Here is a 24632-nt window from a genome sequence, read left to right as displayed (position 1 = left end):
AAACTATATAAATTAATAAGAAATATAATGGTTAATAACCACTAAAATTATGAATTAGAAGTTCAAGCAAATATTTCTTAAAAGGAATTTAATTCAATAAAATTATTAACAATAATTTACCTCTATTTTGGTTTCATTTAAAAAATAAAATCTCTTAGATTTGGTACAAATCTGATATTTAAGTCGAAATTAAAATTTTATTAAGAGAATTTGAAATAAGATATAAAAATATTATATTTTTGTTTTTTAAATGCAATTTAAATGTTATTAAAAGTAAACTAATATCCTTTAAAGAATATAATTAATAAGATTAAAATTTTCATTCAATTATATTTTCTGAGTATTCAATATAAATACTAAAAATTAAGATAAATATAAAAATTAAGATAGAAATAGGTATACACCAGTTAAATGTATTTAATGAAATAATTAATGGGATTAAGAGAGAAATTTCAATATCAAAAATTAAAAATATAAGTCTAATTAGGAAAAATTGAATTCTAAAAGGAAATCGAGAAGAAGAAATTGAGTCAAATCCACATTCATAGGAAGAATTTTTTTCACGATTGTCAATTATTTTTTTTGCTAAAATTAAATTTAGTGATACTATAAAGATAGAAAGTGTAAAGAATACAATAAAAAATAGAAAAAAAATAATCTACATTAAAAAATTAATTTTATTAATTGGAAGTTAATTGTAATAGTAAATATATACTATGTAGATTTAATAATAAAATTAATTATTAAATTTTAATATCTTCATCAGTAAATAGAGATATATAAAAATAATCATACTACATCTACAAAATGTCAATATCAAGCTGCAGCTTCAAATCCAAAGTGATGTGATGAAGAAAAATGTAAATTATATATTCGAAAAAGAGAAATAGTTAGGAAAATAGTACCAATAATTACATGTAATCCATGAAAACCTGTTGCAATAAAAAAGATAGAACCATAGATAGAATCGGCAATAGTAAAAGGAGCTTCAAGATATTCAAAAGTTTGAAGAGAAGTAAAATATATACCTAATAAAATAGTAATTATTAATCTTTTTCTACTTTCTTTAAAATTTTTATTATATATTGAGTGATGAGATCAAGTAATAGTAAGTCCTGATGATACTAAAATAATAGTATTTATTAGAGGGATATCATAAGGATTAAAGGGAATAATTCCATAAGGGGGTCAAAGTTGACCAATTTCAATAGAGGGTGATAAAGATGCATGAAAGTAGGCTCAGAAAAAAGATAGGAAAAAAAAAATTTCAGAAATAATAAATAAGATTATACCAATTCGAAGGCCCTTATAAACTATAAAAGAGTGAAATCCTTGAAATGTAGATTCTCGTGTAATATCTCGTCATCATTGAAAAAGACAAATTAAACTACAAGGAATTGTTAGTGAAAGATAATAATTAAATTTATTAAATCATCTAATAATTATAATTAAATTATTTAGTAAGCATAATGATATAATTAGGGGTCATGGTCTAATAGTAACTAGGTGAAAAGGATGATAAAAGTGGGATTTGTTCATATTTTAAATTTCTCTTCTATAAAGAAGGGAAAGAATTGAAAATACATAGGCTTGAATTAATGCTACTGAAATTTCTAAAATGAATAAAATTAATTGAGTTATAAGTAGAGAAGGAATAAATAAAGAAAGTATAGAGGTTCCTGTAGACCCTAATAATGATAAAAGCAAGTGACCTGCAATTATATTGGCTGTAAGTCGAATAGATAAAGTAATTGGACGAATTAATAATCTAATTAATTCAATAATTACCATAAAAGGCATTAATAATGAAGGAGTATTTGAAGGAGTTAAGTGGATAAGTATTTGATTAAAAAAATTTACTCAGAAATAAATTATAATTCCTATTCATAATAAAAGAGATAAAGACATACAGAATCTTATATGACTAGAGGCGGTAAAGATATATGGAAATAATCCCATAAAGTTATTAGATAGAATTAGAAGTATAATAGTGATAAAAATAATTAAATTGGAATATGAGAAATTTAATAAGATTTTATATTCTTTGAAAAAATATGTTAAAAATGATTTTAATATAGAAGCATATCGAGAAGGAATAATCCAGACTTGAGATGGAAAAAGGGCGAGAATAATTATTAATCTAATTCAATTTAGAGAGAGGTATGAATTAGTAGAAGGATCAAAAATATTAAAAATATTAGTTATCATTTTCAAGTTCAATTTTTAAGAGAGTCATTTATTAAATTGTTTAATGATGTAGATGCTAATGGGTAAAGTAGGTAATAAGCTAAAGCTATAATTATAATAATGATAAAAGTAATTAAAAAAAATAAAAAGGTCCATATTATAGGTATTATTTGTGGGATAAAAGAATATTAAATTAAAATTAATATTTTTTAAATTGACAATTTAATGTTTAAATTTAAACTAATTCTTTACATTAAAAATAGATGTATGAATAATTCTATTATGTTTGATTTAAAAGATCAATACTTTTTATCAGTCATTTAATGAGTTATCTAAAAAAAAGATTTCTGAATTACTATAAGCTCAGCAAAAAAAATTTTTTATATTTGTAGATTCAATAACGATAGGTATGAATCTGTGATTTAATCCACAAATTTCTGAACATTGACCAAAGTAAAGTCCTGGTCGATATATAAATAATAAGGATTGGTTTAAACGACCCGGTGTAGAGTCTATTTTAATTCCTAATGAAGGTACTGTTCAGGAATGAATTACATCAAAAGAAGTGGAAATAATACGAATAGGATAATTATAGGGTAGGACACAACGGTTATCGACATCAAGAAGACGAAATTCAGAAAGAGATAAGGAAGATGAAGGAATTATGTATGAATCAAAAAATACATTAAAAAAATTTGTATATTCATAAGATCAGTACCATTGATGTCCAATAGCTTTAACTGAAATATTTGTAGAGTTAATTTCATCCGTGAGATATAGTAAATTAATAGAAGGAATTGCAATATAAATTAGAATAAACATAGGAATAATTGTTCAAATAATTTCAATAGTATGACCTCTAAGTAAATTACGATTAATTATTTTGTTAAATCATAAGGAAAGTATAATATAAGAAATTATAATAGTAATTATAAAAATAGCAATTATAGTTGTATCATGAAAAAAAATTATTATATCAAATACTGGGGAATTAGAATCTTGTAAGGATGTTAATCAAGTATTCATATTTAATAAAAGATATTTTCTTTATAAATTAGATTTTAGATCTAATGCACTTAATCTGCCATATTAAAAAATTGTTGGAATTTCATTAAATCTATGATTATATGGAGGGAATGTCATTTTTCATTCTAAGGAGGAGTTTAATGAAAAGATAAAGATAATAATTCGTTTAGCTGATAGAGCTTCTCAAATAATATAAAAGAATAAAATTAATCTTGAAATAGAGATTATAGATCCAATGGAGGAAATAATATTTCAAGATAAAAAATAATCTGGATAATCTGAGTAACGTCGAGGTATACCTCTGAGTCCTAGTATATGTTGAGGGAAGAAAGTTAAGTTAACTCTAATAAATATAGAGATAAAATGAATATTTAAGTAAAAATTATTAAGAGATACACCAAAAATTAAAGGAAATCAATGAATAAATCTTGCAATAATTGCAAATACTGCTCCTATAGATAAAACGTAATGAAAGTGTCCAACAACATAGTAGGTATCATGTAGAATAATATCAATAGAGGAATTAGATAATATAATACCAGTAAGTCCTCCAATTGTGAATAAAAAAATAAATCCTATTGCTCATCATAAAGAAGGATTTGATGAAATTTTTATTCCATGAAGTGTTGAAATTCATCTAAATACCTTAATTCCTGTTGGAATGGCAATAATTATTGTAGCTGATGTAAAATAAGCTCGTGTATCTACATCTATTCCTACTGTAAATATATGATGAGCTCAGACAATAAATCCTAAAAATCCAATAGCAAGTATAGCATAAATTATACCTAATGATCCAAATGTTTCTTTTTTACCTCTTTCATTTATAATAATATGAGAAATTAAACCAAATCCTGGTAAAATAAGAATATAAACTTCTGGATGACCAAAAAATCAAAATAGATGTTGATATAAAATAGGATCCCCTCCTCCGGATGGATCAAAAAAAGATGTATTTAAGTTCCGATCAGTTAAGAGTATAGTGATAGCTCCTGCTAATACAGGTAAAGATAGTAAAAGTAAAATAGCTGTAATTAAAATAGATCAAACTAATAAAGGGATTTTATCTAGTCTTAATTTTTTATTATATATATTAATAATTGTTGAAATAAAATTAATAGCTCCTATAATAGAGGATATACCTGCAATATGTAAAGAAAAAATTGAAAGATCTACTGAATATCCATTATGATAAAGATTAGAAGAAAGAGGAGGATAAATTGTTCATCCTGTACCTACTCCTCTATAGACTAGACTTCTTATTGTTAATAAAATTAATGAAGGTGGTAAAAGTCAAAATCTTATATTATTTATTCGAGGATAGGCTATATCAGGAGAGCCTAATATTAAAGGAACAAGATAATTTCCAAATCCACCAATTATAAATGGTATTACTATAAAAAAAATTATAATAAATGCATGCCTTGTGATTAATGTGTTATAAATTTGATCATTATAAATCATTGAGTTACAGGTGCCTAATTCTAATCGAATAATTATACTTATGGATGAGCCAATTATGCCTGAATAAATAGCTAAAAGAAAATATAAAATTCCAATATCCTTATGATTTGTTGAATATAATCATTTATTCATAATATTATGACTGATAAAAGTGATAAATTGTAAATTTATTAATGAAATTAATAATTTCTAATATTAGATTAAAAAAGAATAATCTTATAATTTAAGTAAAATATTAAAATGCAATTTTAAAATTATTATTATTAAATATATAATTAAGATTTTATAAAATATTTATAATTTTAAACTTTGAAGGCTTATAGTTTATTTAACTTAAAATCATAAAATAATATAAGAATAGATAATGATAATGAAAAAAATAATATAGTAAAATATATAGAAAATTGTATAGTAAAAGATATTATAATAAATTTTTTGGTAATAATTCAATCAAATAAAATTAAGTTACATAAATTTAAGTAAATAAATATTATTGCGTATGAACTTATTATCAAAAGAAATAATATAAAATTTAATTTTAATATAGTTATAGAATAAAAGATCCCTAGTCATTTAAAGAGGATAAAAGAGAATGGGGGCAATCCTGAGATATTAATAAATATAAGTAAAAATCTTAATTTAATATAAAAATTATAGTGACTAATAATAAAGGTAGAAAATGATAATTTAAAAATTATAAGAAGTATTATTGTAATTAATAATATTAATCTATATATTATAAAGTAAGTAATTCATAAATTTGATTTAATAAAAATTAATAGAATTAATCATCTCGTTTGATTAATTGAAGAATACAAAAAAATATTTTTAAAATTTTGAGTATTGAAAGCTATAAATGGAGGAATTATTGCTGATAATAAAATTAAAATATAAATTAATAAAGAATTATTAGGTAAATTAAAAGATAAGATATATAGTGGAATAATTTTTTGAATCGTTAATATAATAATAATAGTTTTTCAATTAAAATTAGTAATAATGATAATTATTCAAAAATGAAATGGGGGAATTGTAAGTTTAATCATTAATCCTATTAATAAAAAAATTTTAGAAAAATAATTAGATAAAAGAAAGTTTATTATAATAAATGAAATTAAGAGTATAGAAGAAGATAAAATTTGAATGATATAATAAAAAAAAATAGATTTTTTATCATTAGATATATTTAATATTAAAAAAATAAAAATAAAATTATTTATTTCCATGATAAATCATATAAAAAAAAGGTTAGTGATTGAAATAGAAATTAATCTAAGGATAATTAATATAAAGATAGCTAGATAATTAAGTAGATATTTATTCAAGAAAATATTTTTTTTAATAAATAGTAATAATTAAAAATTATTAAATTTATTTATAAATTATTATTTTAAATAGATTTATGTCGTCATTAAAATAACTTATTTAAAAAATGAAACAAAATTGCTTATTTTTCAAACTTTTTTTACTATGCTCATTAAGTATTATTAATTAATAAATATTTACATTTATATTAATAATATAATTATTTTTTATAGGCATTCTAAATTATTTATTAATTAAATATTTTAATTAATTTAAATACCTATTATTTATCATTATTTCAATTTATTATTACCTATTTATCAAAAAGTATAAAATATTTATATATAAAAATAAAAAAGAATAATCATTAGGTATAATAATTATTAAATTATACTTATATATTTATAAGTTCTTATATAATAAATAAAGTAATAATAATAAAGCATTTTTAAAATACATTTAAAGATTTAAATTTATTTATATAATACATATATATTAATGTAAAAAGCATAATAATTTTTGAAATTATATGAAATAAGTTAATTTTATTATATATAACTAATATAAATAGTATTAAAAGAAGGTTAATACTAATTATTATTTTTTATAAATTATTATTTTAAATAGATTTATGTCGTCATTAAAATAACTTATTTAAAAAATGAAACAAAATTGCTTATTTTTCAAACTTTTTTTACTATGCTCATTAAGTATTATTAATTAATAAATATTTACATTTATATTAATAATATAATTATTTTTTATAGGCATTCTAAATTATTTATTAATTAAATATTTTAATTAATTTAAATACCTATTATTTATCATTATTTCAATTTATTATTACCTATTTATCAAAAAGTATAAAATATTTATATATAAAAATAAAAAAGAATAATCATTAGGTATAATAATTATTAAATTATACTTATATATTTATAAGTTCTTATATAATAAATAAAGTAATAATAATAAAGCATTTTTAAAATACATTTAAAGATTTAAATTTATTTATATAATACATATATATTAATGTAAAAAGCATAATAATTTTTGAAATTATATGAAATAAGTTAATTTTATTATATATAACTAATATAAATAGTATTAAAAGAAGGTTAATACTAATTATTATTTTTTATAAATTATTATTTTAAATAGATTTATGTCGTCATTAAAATAACTTATTTAAAAAATGAAACAAAATTGCTTATTTTTCAAACTTTTTTTACTATGCTCATTAAGTATTATTAATTAATAAATATTTACATTTATATTAATAATATAATTATTTTTTATAGGCATTCTAAATTATTTATTAATTAAATATTTTAATTAATTTAAATACCTATTATTTATCATTATTTCAATTTATTATTACCTATTTATCAAAAAGTATAAAATATTTATATATAAAAATAAAAAAGAATAATCATTAGGTATAATAATTATTAAATTATACTTATATATTTATAAGTTCTTATATAATAAATAAAGTAATAATAATAAAGCATTTTTAAAATACATTTAAAGATTTAAATTTATTTATATAATACATATATATTAATGTAAAAAGCATAATAATTTTTGAAATTATATGAAATAAGTTAATTTTATTATATATAACTAATATAAATAGTATTAAAAGAAGGTTAATACTAATTATTATTTTTTATAAATTATTATTTTAAATAGATTTATGTCGTCATTAAAATAACTTATTTAAAAAATGAAACAAAATTGCTTATTTTTCAAACTTTTTTTACTATGCTCATTAAGTATTATTAATTAATAAATATTTACATTTATATTAATAATATAATTATTTTTTATAGGCATTCTAAATTATTTATTAATTAAATATTTTAATTAATTTAAATACCTATTATTTATCATTATTTCAATTTATTATTACCTATTTATCAAAAAGTATAAAATATTTATATATAAAAATAAAAAAGAATAATCATTAGGTATAATAATTATTAAATTATACTTATATATTTATAAGTTCTTATATAATAAATAAAGTAATAATAATAAAGCATTTTTAAAATACATTTAAAGATTTAAATTTATTTATATAATACATATATATTAATGTAAAAAGCATAATAATTTTTGAAATTATATGAAATAAGTTAATTTTATTATATATAACTAATATAAATAGTATTAAAAGAAGGTTAATACTAATTATTATTTTTTATAAATTATTATTTTAAATAGATTTATGTCGTCATTAAAATAACTTATTTAAAAAATGAAACAAAATTGCTTATTTTTCAAACTTTTTTTACTATGCTCATTAAGTATTATTAATTAATAAATATTTACATTTATATTAATAATATAATTATTTTTTATAGGCATTCTAAATTATTTATTAATTAAATATTTTAATTAATTTAAATACCTATTATTTATCATTATTTCAATTTATTATTACCTATTTATCAAAAAGTATAAAATATTTATATATAAAAATAAAAAAGAATAATCATTAGGTATAATAATTATTAAATTATACTTATATATTTATAAGTTCTTATATAATAAATAAAGTAATAATAATAAAGCATTTTTAAAATACATTTAAAGATTTAAATTTATTTATATAATACATATATATTAATGTAAAAAGCATAATAATTTTTGAAATTATATGAAATAAGTTAATTTTATTATATATAACTAATATAAATAGTATTAAAAGAAGGTTAATACTAATTATTATTTTTTATAAATTATTATTTTAAATAGATTTATTTATGTAATTATTTAATAATTATAATAATTAATGAAAATATAATTAATTTATATATGTTTTATTCTATCAAAATAATCCTTTTTCAGGCATATCATTAGAAATTAATAATTAAGAGATTTTAAATCTTTATTTAGGGTATGAACCTAAAAGCTTATTATTATAGCTTACTTAATTTAGAATTAGAATAATTTAGGTATAAATAAATAATAAAGATTAATAAAAATTAAATTTTTGTTTATAAAATTATTGTATAAATTAATAATAAAAATAAAAAATATTAAAAAATTAAAATAAGATATATTATTTTATTTGATAAATATTAATAATTTAATATTTAGAAATTTATAAAAACATTAATAAATTTTAGTGCCAGCAATTGCGGTTAGACTAATAATGAAAATAATTTATAATTATTAGTTTTGAATTTTAATGAGGAAATACTTAAGAAAAAATTATATGGTGAAATATTTAATTAAAAATAAAGAAATAATAAAGAATAAAAAAAATAAATTTTGTGTATAAACTAGAATTAGATACTCTATTATTAAAATAAATTTAAATAAGATAAAGTAGTAAATGTGATAATCATTAAATGTAAAAAATTTGGGGGAATTAAAAATCTTTAGAGGAACTTGTTAAGTAATTGATAATCCACGATCGGAAAAACTTAAAGTTAATTTTTATGTATTGTTGTTTAAATAATTTTAAAAGAAAAAATTATTAAGATATAAGATTAAATATAAGAAATCAAATCAAAATGTAGAGTATTTAAGGTTTAAAATGAGTTACAATTTATCAAATAAGTTATTTATTAAATTTTAAATAGTTTTTGAAAAAATGGATTTAAAAGTAAATTTGAAAAATTATTTAAATTGAATTTAAGTTTTAATTACTACAAATTGCCCGTCATTTTCAATAAATTTGAGAAAAGTCGTAACAAAGTAAATGTACTGGAAAGTGTATTTAGATTTTATTTAGATAAATTTTAGTTTAAGAAAAACATTTTATTTACATTAAAAAAATTATAATTATATATAAAATTTTAATTTAATAATTTATAATAATAAATAAAATTAAGTAGTAATTTTTATAAATTAAATAATATTATAATAAAAAGAAAAGTTAATAAATTAAATTGATTAAATTAAGATTTAGATAGGGATTAGTAATGTGAATGATTATTTTAAAAATTTAAAAGAATATTTTAGCTATAGTACCTTTTGTATCAGGGTTTATTAAATAATATTTAAATAAGATTTAAAATCTCGAAATTAAAAGAGTTAATAGGCTATAATAGTTAATGTAAAATAATTATTATAAATAGTTTATTAGAGGATATATTCTAGTCAATTTTAAATATCTAGTTTTTTTAAAATTAAATTTAATTTAATTATTTAATTATATTAAATTAATAAATAAAAGATTAATTTATTATTAAATAAAAAAAAATTATGGGATAAACTATAATTTAATTAATAATAATTTTTTGACTTTAATTAAATAGTGATAGTATTAATATTATATTTTCATTACAAAAATTTAATAATTTATATTTATAATTTAGTTGTTAAGATTTATGAAAGTGTGTTTTAATAAGTATAAAAATATTAATTGTAATTAGAGTAAGTAAGTAATAATGATAAAATTAGTAAATTATTAATTAATTATTTAATATAAAATTATTTAAATATAAAATTAATGAATTAGGCAAAAATTAAAGTTCAACTGTTTAATAAAAACATTGTTTTTAGAGTATAATTTAAAATTAGTTCTGCTCAATGAATATAATTTAAATAGCTGCAGTAAATTGACTGTACAAAGGTAGCATAATCAATAGTCTTTTAAATGAAGTCTAGAATGAAGGAGCTAATGAGATTTTAACTTTATAAATTTTATAAGTTAAATTTATTTTTTAAGTAAGAAAACTTAAATAAATTTATGGGACGAAAAGACCCTATAGAATTTTATTTTTAATTTATTATATAAAAAAATTAATGAATTAAAAATTTTATTGGGAGGATAGTTAAAAGAAAAGAAACTTTAATAAATATTTTTTCCATAGATGAATGATTATTATATTTTTAGAAAATAATAATATTAATTAAATTAAAATTAATTACCTTAGGGATAACAGCATAATTTAATTTTGTAGTATATATATAATTGGGATTATGACCTCGATGTTGAATTAAGATAAATTTTGAAATAAGAATTTTAAATATTTAATCTGTTCGATTATTAAAATCTTACATGATTTGAGTTTAGATCGGTGTGAGCCAGATCGGTTTCTATCTATAAAAAAATTTTATAAATTTGTACGAAAGGATTGTTTATGAAAAATATTTTTTATTTTAAGAATAAAATTAATATCTATAATATTACTTTGGCAGATAGAGTGCATTAAATTTAGAATTTAAAGAGGTGTTTAATTATTTAAATATAAGTAATTATTATTTGTAATTATATTGATTATTTGTTAATAAATTTATATAGATTATTGCACTTATTATTAATAGTCATAGTAGGGGTTGCTTTTTTAACTTTATTGGAACGTAAGGCATTAGGATATATTCAAAATCGTAAAGGTCCAAATAAGGTAGGATTTAAAGGAATTTTACAACCTTTTGCTGAGGCTATTAAATTATTTAGAAAAGAGTTTATTAATATTTATAAAATAAATAAGATAATTTATTTATTTATACCTATTATAAGATTTATTATGTTATTAATAATCTGAATAAATTATTTTTTTGTTACTAATGTTTATTTCATAAGTTATTCAATATTAATAATTATTATTATTTTAAGTTTAAATAGTTATACCATTATATTAATAGGTTGATCATCAAATTCAATATATTCAATAATTGGATCTATTCGATCTTTAGCTCAAGTTTTATCTTATGAAGTTAGATTTATTATAATTGTTTTAATTCAAATAATTTTGAGTGAAAGTTATAGGTTAATTGATTTTATTAAATGACAGGTTAAGCTTTCTTATTTTTGAATATTATCTCCTTTAATAATTATTTTTTTTATCAGAATTTTAGCTGAGTTAAATCGAAGACCAATAGATTTAGTAGAAGGAGAATCAGAGTTAGTTTCTGGGTTTAATGTAGAATATTTTAGAGGTCCATTTGCATTAATTTTTTTAGCTGAGTATGGTATAATTATTTTTATATCATATTTAATAGTAATTTTGTATTTAAGAAGGAATTTTTATATAATAATATTTATATTAAGTATTTTAGTTTTAGTAATTATTTATATACGAGGAATTTTACCTCGTATTCGATATGATGAGATAATGTATATATGTTGAAAGATTGTTTTACCAATGACTTTAAATTATTTATTTTTTTTTTTAATATTTAAAGTAATATTTTCATTAATAAATTATAAGTTTATAGAAGATTTATTATTTCTTTATTATGTTTTCAAGACATAAACTTATTTCAAGATCATAAACTTAATTTAAAATTAAAAAAAAAATATTTAGAATTATATAAATATGATTTTTAAAGAAAGTAAAATGATTTTTAGGATTAAATTAATTTTCATTGCAAAATTCTCTAAAAATTTTAAAATTATATTAATAAAATTTTAATTAATTTTAGAGTAATTATAAAAAAATAATTTAATTAGAGTTAATTTAATTAAAAAAGTTTTAATTAGTTATAAATTAAAAATAGGTTAATTTAATCTAAATTATTAAATTAATTTAAATATTAAGAGTAAATTAAAAAATCTCAAAAATTAGTAATTCATATAAATATAATTAGGAAGCTAAAATAGGTAATAGAAAAAAATTGACTTAAAAGTATATAAGGAGATTCAATTAATTGAGCTCCTAATCAGGTAAGAATAATAAAGGTATTGATAAATAATCAAAATAGAATTTGATTAGGAGTATAAAATTGAGTTGTATTTATATTAGATTTATTTATAAAAGGAAGAAAATAAAGAATTAGGACTGATAAAAGAAGAGAAATCACTCCTCCTAATTTATTAGGAATTGATCGAAGAATAGCGTAAGCAAAAAGGAAATATCATTCTGGTTTAATATGAATAGGGGTTACTATAGGATTTGCGGGAATGAAATTATCAGGGTCACCTAGATTATAAGGATATTGAAAAATAAAAATAATAAAAATTATAATAATGATATTAAATCCTATTAAATCTTTAATTAAAAAATAAAAATTAAATGGAATTTTATTTAGGTCTCTATTTATTCCTAAAGGATTTGATGAACCTGAAGAATGAAGAAAGAATAAATGAATAATTACTAGGAATAAGATTAAAAATGGTAAAATAAAGTGGAATGAAAAAAATCGATTTAATGTAGCATTATTGATAGAAAATCCACCTCAGATTCATTGGACAATATTAGGACCAATTCATGGAATAGTAGAAATTAAATTAGTAATAACAGTAGCTCCTCAAAATGATATTTGTCCTCATGGAAGTACATATCCTAAAAAGGCAGTTGCTATGGCTATTAAAAAGATTGAGGTTCCTGATATTCAGGTATATTTTAATTTAAATGAATGAAAGTAAAGACCTCGCCTAATATGTATATAGATTAAAATAAAAAAAAAAGATGCTCCATTTATATGAATATTATGAAAAATTCATCCATAATTTACATTTTGAATAATGTGAATAATTCTAAGAAAAGCTAAATTTAAGTTAGGACAATAATGAATAGAAAGAAAAAATCCTCTAACAATTTGAATAAGTAAGAATAAACCTAAAAGGGAACCAAAGTTTCAAAGATATGAGATATTAATAGGAGTGGGTAAATTAGCAGAGGTTTTAATAATTTTATTCATATTTGTTAATTAATTTTTCGTAATGTTATTCTTATTGAAGAATTATTCATTTTGATAATAAGAATAAAAGCTAATAATATAAATAATATTCTTATTAAAGTAAGATTATTCATAGGATATATATATATAGCTATAATATTATCAAATCTTGAAGAAAAAATATCATTTAATGATTTTATGTCTAGTACAGGATATCTAAATTGAGAGAATACTTGATAATTTCCAACTTCAATATAAATAATTATTGCAAAACCGTATGCTCTTAGCATAAAGAATGTTTTGCATGAAGAATCTTTTTCTTGAGGCTTTGGCTCATTAGAAATAAGGCTAGTAAAATAACCGTAAATAACTATTAATCCTCTAACTATAATTAAAAAGATTAAGGTAGCGAAGAGGTAAGAATATTTTCATGAAGAAAAATAAACACAGGTAATGATAACTGTAAATAGTACGAGAATAATAATAATAACGGGATGAAGAATTTTAGTATATATAATAATAATAGTAGAAATTATAAAAAAAAAAAGAATTATAAATAATACTTGAAGAAATTTATTCATATTTTTTCAAAAAATAGTTTAATAAAGAATATTAATTTTGGAGATTAAAGGTAGGATATTATTTTTTTTTTTGAATTTTATAAGTAAATTTTAAGCTTTAATAATATTATATAATTATAAATATAATTTACAAAATTATTATTTTATTTAAATTATAAAGCTTATTTTTGAAAGTTGAAGTTATTCAGTATGATATTTTGTTAATTTTGATAATGATTTTAAATTGTTTTTTATTAGTTATATTAATATTTAAATTTATATTAGTAATTTTAATAGTGATTGAGATTATAGTTTTATTAATTTCTATAATAATTTATATTATTTTTAGAGTTATTAATTTAGAAATTAATTTAATGTATTATTTAGTTTTTAGAGTTTGTGAAAGAGTGTTAGGATTAATAATTTTAGTTTTAGTAATTCGTTTTTATGGAAATGAGTTATATTATACTTTAAATTTATTTAAATTTTAATATATATAAAATTTAATATAACCTATGATAAAATATATATTTATAATAATTTTTATATTATTTATATTAGTATGAAATAGAATATTAATATTTTATTATAATTTATGTTTTTTGTTTGTTTTTATAATATTATTTCAATTTTACAAAATTGATATTATAGTAAGGACTAGTATGTTTTTTAGATTAGATTATTATTCTTTTATATTAATTATTTTAAGAGTTTGGATTATAGGCTTAATATTTATGAGTTTAGTAAATGAAAAAATAAAATTAAAGATAAAGATATTTGTATTTATTATAATAATATTAATTATTATAACTTTTTTTTCTGTAAAAAATATAATTTTATTTTATTTTTTTTTTGAATTGAGATTAATTCCTACTTTTTTAATAGTAATTTATTGAGGAGCTAACCCAGAACGATTAAGAGCTTCTTATTATTTATTAATATATACTATAATTATTTCATTACCATTATTAATTTATTTAATTATAATATATAATATTAATGGAAGATGAGATATATATATGTTGGTAGAATATAATCAAGTTAAATTAAGATTTTGGAGAATATGAATTATTATAGGTGCTTTTTATATTAAAATACCTATTTATTATTTTCATATTTGATTACCTAAAGCTCACGTGGAAGCTCCTGTGTATGGGTCTATAGTTTTGGCTGCTATTTTATTAAAGATAGGAAGTTATGGATTAGTACGAATTATTAATATTTTTTTAAAATATATAATTATGTATAATAATTTTATAATTAGAATTAGAATTATTGGAGGTTTGATAACTAGGTTTATTTGTTTTTTGCAAATTGATATAAAAAGATTAGTCGCTTATTCGTCAGTTGTTCACATAAATTTAATATTATGTAGATTAATAAGATTTAAAAAATTAGGATTTGTAAGAGCTTATATTATTATAATTTCACATGGGCTTTGTTCATCTGGGTTATTTTATATAGTTAATTTATATTATAGACGTACTAATAGACGATTATTGTTACTTAATAAAGGAATAATAAATGTTTTACCAGGATTAACTTTATGATGGTTTTTATTATGTGCTACAAATTTTTCTTTTCCTTTATGTATAGCTTTTATTGGAGAAGTGTATATATTTATAGTATTAATTCATGTAAGAATATTTTTAATATTTTATTTAATATTAATTAGATTTTTTAGGAGAGTTTATTCCCTATATTTATTTTCTTACATTCAGCATGGAGAGATAGTATTGATAGGTAAGTGTAAAGATAGAAAAATAATTGAATATATGGTAGTAATTTATCATTATTGGCCGTTATTAATAATTTTATTAAATATAATAATATTTTAAATATCTAAATAGTTTAAGAAAAATTTTAATTTGTGGGATTAAAGATATTATAAATTTATTTGATTTTAGATTATTTATATTTATATAATTATATATATAATATTAATAATATTTTTTTTTTTTTTTATTTTTAGAATAATCTTTTTTATTTATCAAGAAAGATTAATTTTTGAATGAAGGTTAATAAGAATTAATAGTATAAATATAGAATTAATAATTTATATTGATTGGATTAGTTTATTATTTATTGCTATTGTATTACTTATTTCTTTTATAGTCTTAATTTATAGAATAGCTTATATATCAATAGATGAGAATATTGAACGATATTTTATTTTAGTTTTACTATTTGTAATATCAATAATTTTGATAATTATAAGTCCTAATTTAATTAGAATTTTATATGGATGGGATGGATTGGGATTAGTTTCTTATTGCTTAGTAATTTATTATCAGAATTATAGATCTTTTAATTCAGGAATAGTAACAGTTTTAATAAATCGAATTGGGGATATTATAATTTTAATAGGGATTGGATTAATAGTATTGTATGGGAGATGAAATAATGTTATAATAGAGAATTATAGAATATTAATTATGATAATTTTTATTGCTGGATTAACAAAAAGAGCACAAATTCCATTTTCAACTTGATTACCAATAGCAATAGCAGCTCCTACACCTGTATCCGCTTTAGTTCATTCCTCAACATTAGTTACAGCAGGAATTTATTTATTAATTCGTTTTAGAAAATTTTTAATAATAAGAAGAAAAATTATAAGAATATTAATATTGATTTCAATTTTAACAATGTTCATATCAGGATTGATAGCTAGTTTTGAATATGATATAAAAAAAATTATTGCCCTATCAACTTTAAGTCAATTAGGATTAATAATAATAATTTTAAGAATAGGATTTAGTTTATTGTCATTTTTTCATTTAATAACTCATGCTATTTTTAAGTCTTTATTATTTATAAGAGCAGGGGTAATTATTCATTTAATAAATAATAATCAAGATATTCGATTATTAGGAGGTTTAAATGAATTTATTCCTTTTACTATAATAAGATTTCATTTAACTTTATTTTCTTTATGTGGATTACCATTTATATCCGGATTTTATTCTAAAGATTTAATTATAGAAGTTTTATATTTTGAGAATTTTAATTGAATAATAATATTTTTAGCACTAACTTCTTTATCTTTTACTGTTATTTATTCTATTCGATTAAGTTATTATATTTTTTTTGGCAAAATAAAAATTGTTAGAAATTATTTTATAGTCTGTGAAAGAAATTTAATAAATGGATCTATAATATCATTAATAATTTTAAGTGTAATTATTGGATCTTTGTTAAACTGATTATTTTTTTTAGATAATAGAATTTTTATTAGAATAAGAAAAAAAATATTGACTTTAGTAATTTTATTGTTTAGATTAATTTTAGTAATAGGGTTAAGTTTAGTTAATATAATAAAATTATATTACTTGAGATATTTTTTAAGTTCAATATGATTTTTGAATTATGTATATGTTTATATAAATAAGTATGTAATAATTTATTTTTATAAAATGTATTATTATGATAAATGCTGAATAGAGTATATTAGAAAAATATTATTTATTAATTTATTTAAAGAATTTTTAAATAATTTTATAAATTATAAATATAAAATATATTTGATATTATGTCTTATAGTTTCTTGAATAGTTATCAGGAGATGATTATATTTAAATAGCTTAACTAAAAGTATTATATTGAAGATATAAAGATAAATTAATTAAATTTTTTAAGTAAGTATTTATAAATAAATTTATTTAAAATATTTTTTTTATAGTGAGAAAATATAATGTTTTCAATAAACTATATAAATTAATAAGAATATAATGGTTAATAACCACTAAAATTATGAATTAGAAGTTCAAGCAAATATTTCTTAAAAGGAATTTAATTCAATAAAATTATTAACAATAATTTACCTCTATTTTGGTTTCATTTAAAAAATAAAATCTCTTAGATTTGGTACAAATCTGATATTTAAGTCGAAATTAAAATTTTATTAAGAGAATTTGAAATAAGATATAAAATATTATATTTTTGTTTTTTAAATGCAATTTAATTGTTATTAAAAGTAACTATTATCCTTTAAAGAATATAATTAATAAGATTAAAATTTTCATTCAATTATATTTTCTGAGTATTCAATATAAATACTAAAAATTAAGATAAATATAAAAATTAAGATAGAAATAGGTATACACCAGTTAAATGTATTTAATGAAATAATTAATGGGATTAAGAGAGAAATTTCAATATCAAAAATTAAAAAATATAAGTCTAATTAGGAAAAATTGAATTCTAAAAGGAAATCGAGAGAAGAAATTGAGTCAAATCCACATTCATAGGAAGAATTTTTTTCACGATTGTCAATTATTTTTTTTGCTAAAATTAAATTTAGTGATACTATAAAGATAGAAAGTGTAAAGAATACAATAAAAAATAGAAAAAAAATAATCTACATTAAAAAATTAATTTTATTAATTGGAAGTTAATTGTAATAGTAAATATATACTATGTAGATTTAATAATAAAATTAATTATTAAATTTTAATATCTTCATCAGTAAATAGAGATATATAAAAATAATCATACTACATCTACAAAATGTCAATATCAAGCTGCAGCTTCAAATCCAAAGTGATGTGATGAAGAAAAATGTAAATTATATATTCGAAAAAGAGAAATAGTTAGGAAAATAGTACCAATAATTACATGTAATCCATGAAAACCTGTTGCAATAAAAAAGATAGAACCATAGATAGAATCGGCAATAGTAAAAGGAGCTTCAAGATATTCAAAAGTTTGAAGAGAAGTAAAATATATACCTAATAAAATAGTAATTATTAATCTTTTTCTACTTTCTTTAAAATTTTTATTATATATTGAGTGATGAGATCAAGTAATAGTAAGTCCTGATGATACTAAAATAATAGTATTTATTAGAGGGATATCATAAGGATTAAAGGGAATAATTCCATAAGGGGGTCAAAGTTGACCAATTTCAATAGAGGGTGATAAAGATGCATGAAAGTAGGCTCAGAAAAAAGATAGGAAAAAAAAAATTTCAGAAATAATAAATAAGATTATACCAATTCGAAGGCCCTTATAAACTATAAAAGAGTGAAATCCTTGAAATGTAGATTCTCGTGTAATATCTCGTCATCATTGAAAAAGACAAATTAAACTACAAGGAATTGTTAGTGAAAGTATAATTAAATTTATTAAATCATCTAATAATTATAATTAAATTATTTAGTAAGCATAATGATATAATTAGGGGTCATGGTCTAATAGTAACTAGGTGAAAAGGATGATAAAAGTGGGATTTGTTCATATTTTAAATTTCTCTTCTATAAAGAAGGGAAAGAATTGAAAATACATAGGCTTGAATTAATGCTACTGAAATTTCTAAAATGAATAAAATTAATTGAGTTATAAGTAGAGAAGGAATAAATAAAGAAAGTATAGAGGTTCCTGTAGACCCTAATAATGATAAAAGCAAGTGACCTGCAATTATATTGGCTGTAAGTCGAATAGATAAAGTAATTGGACGAATTAATAATCTAATTAATTCAATAATTACCATAAAAGGCATTAATAATGAAGGAGTATTTGAAGGAGTTAAGTGGATAAGTATTTGATTAAAAAAATTTACTCAAGAATAAATTATAATTCCTATTCATAATAAAAGAGATAAAGACATACAGAATCTTATATGACTAGAGGCGGTAAAGATATATGGAAATAATCCCATAAAGTTATTAGATAGAATTAGAAGTATAATAGTGATAAAAATAATTAAATTGGAATATGAGAAATTTAATAAGATTTTATATTCTTTGAAAAAATATGTTAAAAATGATTTTAATATAGAAGCATATCGAGAAGGAATAATCCAGACTTGAGATGGAAAAAGGGCGAGAATAATTATTAATCTAATTCAATTTAGAGAGAGGTATGAATTAGTAGAAGGATCAAAAATATTAAAAATATTAGTTATCATTTTCAAGTTCAATTTTTAAGAGAGTCATTTATTAAATTGTTTAATGATGTAGATGCTAATGGGTAAAGTAGGTAATAAGCTAAAGCTATAATTATAATAATGATAAAAGTAATTAAAAAAAATAAAAAGGTCCATATTATAGGTATTATTTGTGGGATAAAAGAATATTAAATTAAAATTAATATTTTTTAAATTGACAATTTAATGTTTAAATTTAAACTAATTCTTTACATTAAAAATAGATGTATGAATAATTCTATTATGTTTGATTTAAAAGATCAATACTTTTTATCAGTCATTTAATGAGTTATCTAAAAAAAAGATTTCTGAATTACTATAAGCTCAGCAAAAAAAATTTTTTATATTTGTAGATTCAATAACGATAGGTATGAATCTGTGATTTAATCCACAAATTTCTGAACATTGACCAAAGTAAAGTCCTGGTCGATATATAAATAATAAGGATTGGTTTAAACGACCCGGTGTAGAGTCTATTTTAATTCCTAATGAAGGTACTGTTCAGGAATGAATTACATCAAAAGAAGTGGAAATAATACGAATAGGATAATTATAGGGTAGGACACAACGGTTATCGACATCAAGAAGACGAAATTCAGAAAGAGATAAGGAAGATGAAGGAATTATGTATGAATCAAAAAATACATTAAAAAAATTTGTATATTCATAAGATCAGTACCATTGATGTCCAATAGCTTTAACTGAAATATTTGTAGAGTTAATTTCATCCGTGAGATATAGTAAATTAATAGAAGGAATTGCAATATAAATTAGAATAAACATAGGAATAATTGTTCAAATAATTTCAATAGTATGACCTCTAAGTAAATTACGATTAATTATTTTGTTAAATCATAAGGAAAGTATAATATAAGAAATTATAATAGTAATTATAAAAATAGCAATTATAGTTGTATCATGAAAAAAAATTATTATATCAATACTGGGGAATTAGAATCTTGTAAGGATGTTAATCAAGTATTCATATTTAATAAAAGATATTTTCTTTATAAATTAGATTTTAGATCTAATGCACTTAATCTGCCATATTAAAAAATTGTTGGAATTTCATTAAATCTATGATATATGGAGGGAATGTCATTTTTCATTCTAAGGAGGAGTTTAATGAAAAGATAAAGATAATAATTCGTTTAGCTGATAGAGCTTCTCAAATAATATAAAAGAATAAAATTAATCTTGAAATAGAGATTATAGATCCAATGGAGGAAATAATATTTCAAGATAAAAAATAATCTGGATAATCTGAGTAAGTCGAGGTATACCTCTGAGTCCTAGTATATGTTGAGGGAAGAAAGTTAAGTTAACTCTAATAAATATGAGAATAAAATGAATATTTAAGTAAAAATTATTAAGAGATACACCAAAAATTAAAGGAAATCAATGAATAAATCTTGCAATAATTGCAAATACTGCTCCTATAGATAAAACGTAATGAAAGTGTCCAACAACAATGTAGGTATCATGTAGAATAATATCAATAGAGGAATTAGATAATATAATACAGTAAGTCCTCCAATTGTGAATAAAAAAATAAATCCTATTGCTCATCATAAAGAAGGATTTGATGAAATTTTTATTCCATGAAGTGTTGAAATTCATCTAAATACCTTAATTCCTGTTGGAATGGCAATAATTATTGTAGCTGATGTAAAATAAGCTCGTGTATCTACATCTATTCCTACTGTAAATATATGATGAGCTCAGACAATATCCTAAAAATCCAATAGCAAGTATAGCATAAATTATACCTAATGATCCAAATGTTTCTTTTTTACCTCTTTCATTTATAATAATATGAGAAATTAACCAAATCCTGGTAAAATAAGAATATAAACTTCTGGATGACCAAAAAATCAAAATAGATGTTGATATAAAATAGGATCCCCTCCTCCGGATGATCAAAAAAAGATGTATTTAAGTTCCGATCAGTTAAGAGTATAGTGATAGCTCCTGCTAATACAGGTAAAGATAGTAAAAGTAAAATAGCTGTAATTAAAATAGATCAAACTAATAAAGGGATTTTATCTAGTCTTAATTTTTTATTATATATATAATAATTGTTGAAATAAAATTAATAGCTCCTATAATAGAGGATATACCTGCAATATGTAAAGAAAAAATTGAAAGATCTACTGAATATCCATTATGATAAAGATTAGAAGAAAGAGGAGGATAAATTGTTCATCCTGTACCTACTCCTCTATAGACTAGACTTCTTATTGTTAATAAAATTAATGAAGGTGGTAAAAGTCAAAATCTTATATTATTTATTCGAGGATAGGCTATATCAGGAGAGCCTAATATTAAAGGACAAGATAATTTCCAAATCCACCAATTATAAATGGTATTACTATAAAAAAAATTATAATAAATGCATGCCTTGTGATTAATGTGTTATAAATTTGATCATTATAAATCATTGAGTTACAGGTGCCTAATTCTAATCGAATAATTATACTTATGGATGAGCCAATTATGCCTGAATAAATAGCTAAAGAAAATATAAAATTCCAATATCCTTATGATTTGTTGAATATAATCATTTATTCATAATATTATGACTGATAAAAGTGATAAATTGTAAATTTATTAATGAAATTAATAATTTCTAATATTAGATTAAAAAAGAATAATTTTATAATTTAAGTAAAATATTAAAATGCAATTTTAAAATTATTATTATTAAATATATAATTAAGATTTTATAAAATATTTATAATTTTAAACTTTGAAGGCTTATAGTTTATTTAACTTAAAATCATAAAATAATATAAGAATAGATAATGATAATGAAAAAAATAATATAGTAAAATATATAGAAAATTGTATAGTAAAAGATATTATAATAAATTTTTTGGTAATAATTCAATCAAATAAAATTAAGTTACATAAATTTAAGTAAATAAATATTATTGCGTATGAACTTATTATCAAAAGAAATAATATAAAATTTAATTTTAATATAGTTATAGAATAAAAGATCCCTAGTCATTTAAAGAGGATAAAAGAGAATGGGGGCAATCCTGAGATATTAATAAATTATAGTAAAAATCTTAATTTAATATAAAATTATAGTGACTAATAATAAAGGTAGAAAATGATAATTTAAAAATTATAAGAAGTATTATTGTAATTAATAATATTAATCTATATATTATAAAGTAAGTAATTCATAATTTGATTTAATAAAAATTAATAGAATTAATCATCTCGTTTGATTAATTGAAGAATACAAAAAAATATTTTTAAAATTTTGAGTATTGAAAGCTATAAATGGAGGAATTATTGCTGATAATAAAATTAAAATATAAATTAATAAAGAATTATTAGGTAAATTAAAAGATAAGATATATAGTGGAATAATTTTTTGAATCGTTAATATAATAATAATAGTTTTTCAATTAAAATTAGTAATAATGATAATTATTCAAAAATGAAATGGGGGAATTGTAAGTTTAATCATTAATCCTATTAATAAAAAAATTTTAGAAAAAATAATTAGATAAAGAAAGTTTATTATAATAAATGAAATTAAGAGTATAGAAGAAGATAAAATTTGAATGATATAATAAAAAATAAGATTTTTTTATCATTAGATATATTTAATATTAAAAAAAATAAAATAAAATTATTTATTTCCATGATAATCATATAAAAAAAAGGTTAGTGATTGAAATAGAAATTAATCTAAGGATAATTAATATAAAGATAGCTAGATAATTAAGTAGATATTTATTCAGAAAATATTTTTTTTAATAAATAGTAATAATTAAAAATTATTAAATTTATTTATAAATTATTATTTTAAATAGATTTATGTCGTCATTAAAATAACTTATTTAAAAAATGAAACAAAATTGCTTATTTTTCAAACTTTTTTTACTATGCTCATTAAGTATTATTAATTAATAAATATTTACATTTATATTAATAATATAATTATTTTTTATAGGCATTCTAAATTATTTATTAATTAAATATTTTAATTAATTTAAATACCTATTATTTATCATTATTTCAATTTATTATTACCTATTTATCAAAAAGTATAAAATATTTATATATAAAAATAAAAAAGAATAATCATTAGGTATAATAATTATTAAATTATACTTATATATTTATAAGTTCTTATATAATAAATAAAGTAATAATAATAAAGCATTTTTAAAATACATTTAAAGATTTAAATTTATTTATATATACATATATATTAATGTAAAAAGCATAATAATTTTTGAAATTATATGAAATAAGTTAATTTTATTATATATAACTAATATAAATAGTATTAAAAAAGGTTAATACTAATTATTATTTTTTATAAATTATTATTTTAAATAGATTTATGTCGTCATTAAAATAACTTATTTAAAAAATGAAACAAAATTGCTTATTTTTCAAACTTTTTTTACTATGCTCATTAAGTATTATTAATTAATAATATTTTACATTTATATTAATAATATAATTATTTTTTATAGGCATTCTAAATTATTTATTAATTAAATATTTTAATTAATTTAAATACCTATTATTTATCATTATTTCAATTTATT

At 18.6% G+C, this 24632-nt stretch overlaps 3 protein-coding genes and 7 pseudogenes across 3 annotated transcripts; 3 read left to right on the top strand and 7 right to left on the bottom strand.

Moving 5' to 3' along the window:
- Window positions 1-774: 774 nt before the first annotated feature.
- Window positions 775-1356, bottom strand: LOC109504536 (cytochrome c oxidase subunit 3-like; annotated as a pseudogene).
- A 182-nt stretch (window positions 1357-1538) lies between these two features.
- LOC109504537 (ATP synthase subunit a-like) lies at window positions 1539-2355 on the bottom strand (annotated as a pseudogene).
- Window positions 2356-11219: 8864 nt separating this feature from the next.
- Window positions 11220-12209, top strand: LOC109504535 (NADH-ubiquinone oxidoreductase chain 1-like; annotated as a pseudogene).
- Window positions 12210-12726: 517 nt separating this feature from the next.
- LOC109504534 (cytochrome b-like) lies at window positions 12727-13602 on the bottom strand (annotated as a pseudogene).
- A 1149-nt stretch (window positions 13603-14751) lies between these two features.
- Window positions 14752-15949, top strand: LOC112589758 (NADH-ubiquinone oxidoreductase chain 4-like; the record flags this gene model as incomplete). Its single annotated transcript, XM_025304203.1, is given in 1 exon segment — window positions 14752-15949. A coding segment is annotated over 1 exon segment (1161 nt), but the record flags the coding sequence as incomplete, so codon positions are not given.
- A 192-nt stretch (window positions 15950-16141) lies between these two features.
- Window positions 16142-17216, top strand: LOC109504533 (NADH-ubiquinone oxidoreductase chain 5-like; the record flags this gene model as incomplete). Its single annotated transcript, XM_025304202.1, is given in 1 exon segment — window positions 16142-17216. A coding segment is annotated over 1 exon segment (999 nt), but the record flags the coding sequence as incomplete, so codon positions are not given.
- Window positions 17217-18602: 1386 nt separating this feature from the next.
- Window positions 18603-19184, bottom strand: LOC112589760 (cytochrome c oxidase subunit 3-like; annotated as a pseudogene).
- A 180-nt stretch (window positions 19185-19364) lies between these two features.
- LOC112589759 (ATP synthase subunit a-like) lies at window positions 19365-20181 on the bottom strand. Its single transcript, XM_025304204.1, is given in 1 exon segment — window positions 19365-20181. A coding segment is annotated over 1 exon segment (666 nt). The 5' UTR covers window positions 20035-20181; the 3' UTR covers window positions 19365-19368.
- Window positions 20182-20339: 158 nt separating this feature from the next.
- On the bottom strand, window positions 20340-21053 carry LOC109504538 (cytochrome c oxidase subunit 2-like; annotated as a pseudogene).
- A 115-nt stretch (window positions 21054-21168) lies between these two features.
- LOC112589757 (cytochrome c oxidase subunit 1-like) lies at window positions 21169-22591 on the bottom strand (annotated as a pseudogene).
- Window positions 22592-24632: the final 2041 nt, after the last annotated feature.

This window comes from Harpegnathos saltator, unplaced genomic scaffold (genome assembly GCF_003227715.2).
Source record: "Harpegnathos saltator strain DR-91 unplaced genomic scaffold, Hsal_v8.6 scaffold598, whole genome shotgun sequence".
Lineage (NCBI taxonomy): Eukaryota > Metazoa > Arthropoda > Insecta > Hymenoptera > Formicidae > Harpegnathos > Harpegnathos saltator.
The sequence above is the reverse complement of the archived record's forward strand: the minus strand, read 5'-3'. Positions and strand labels throughout refer to the sequence as shown.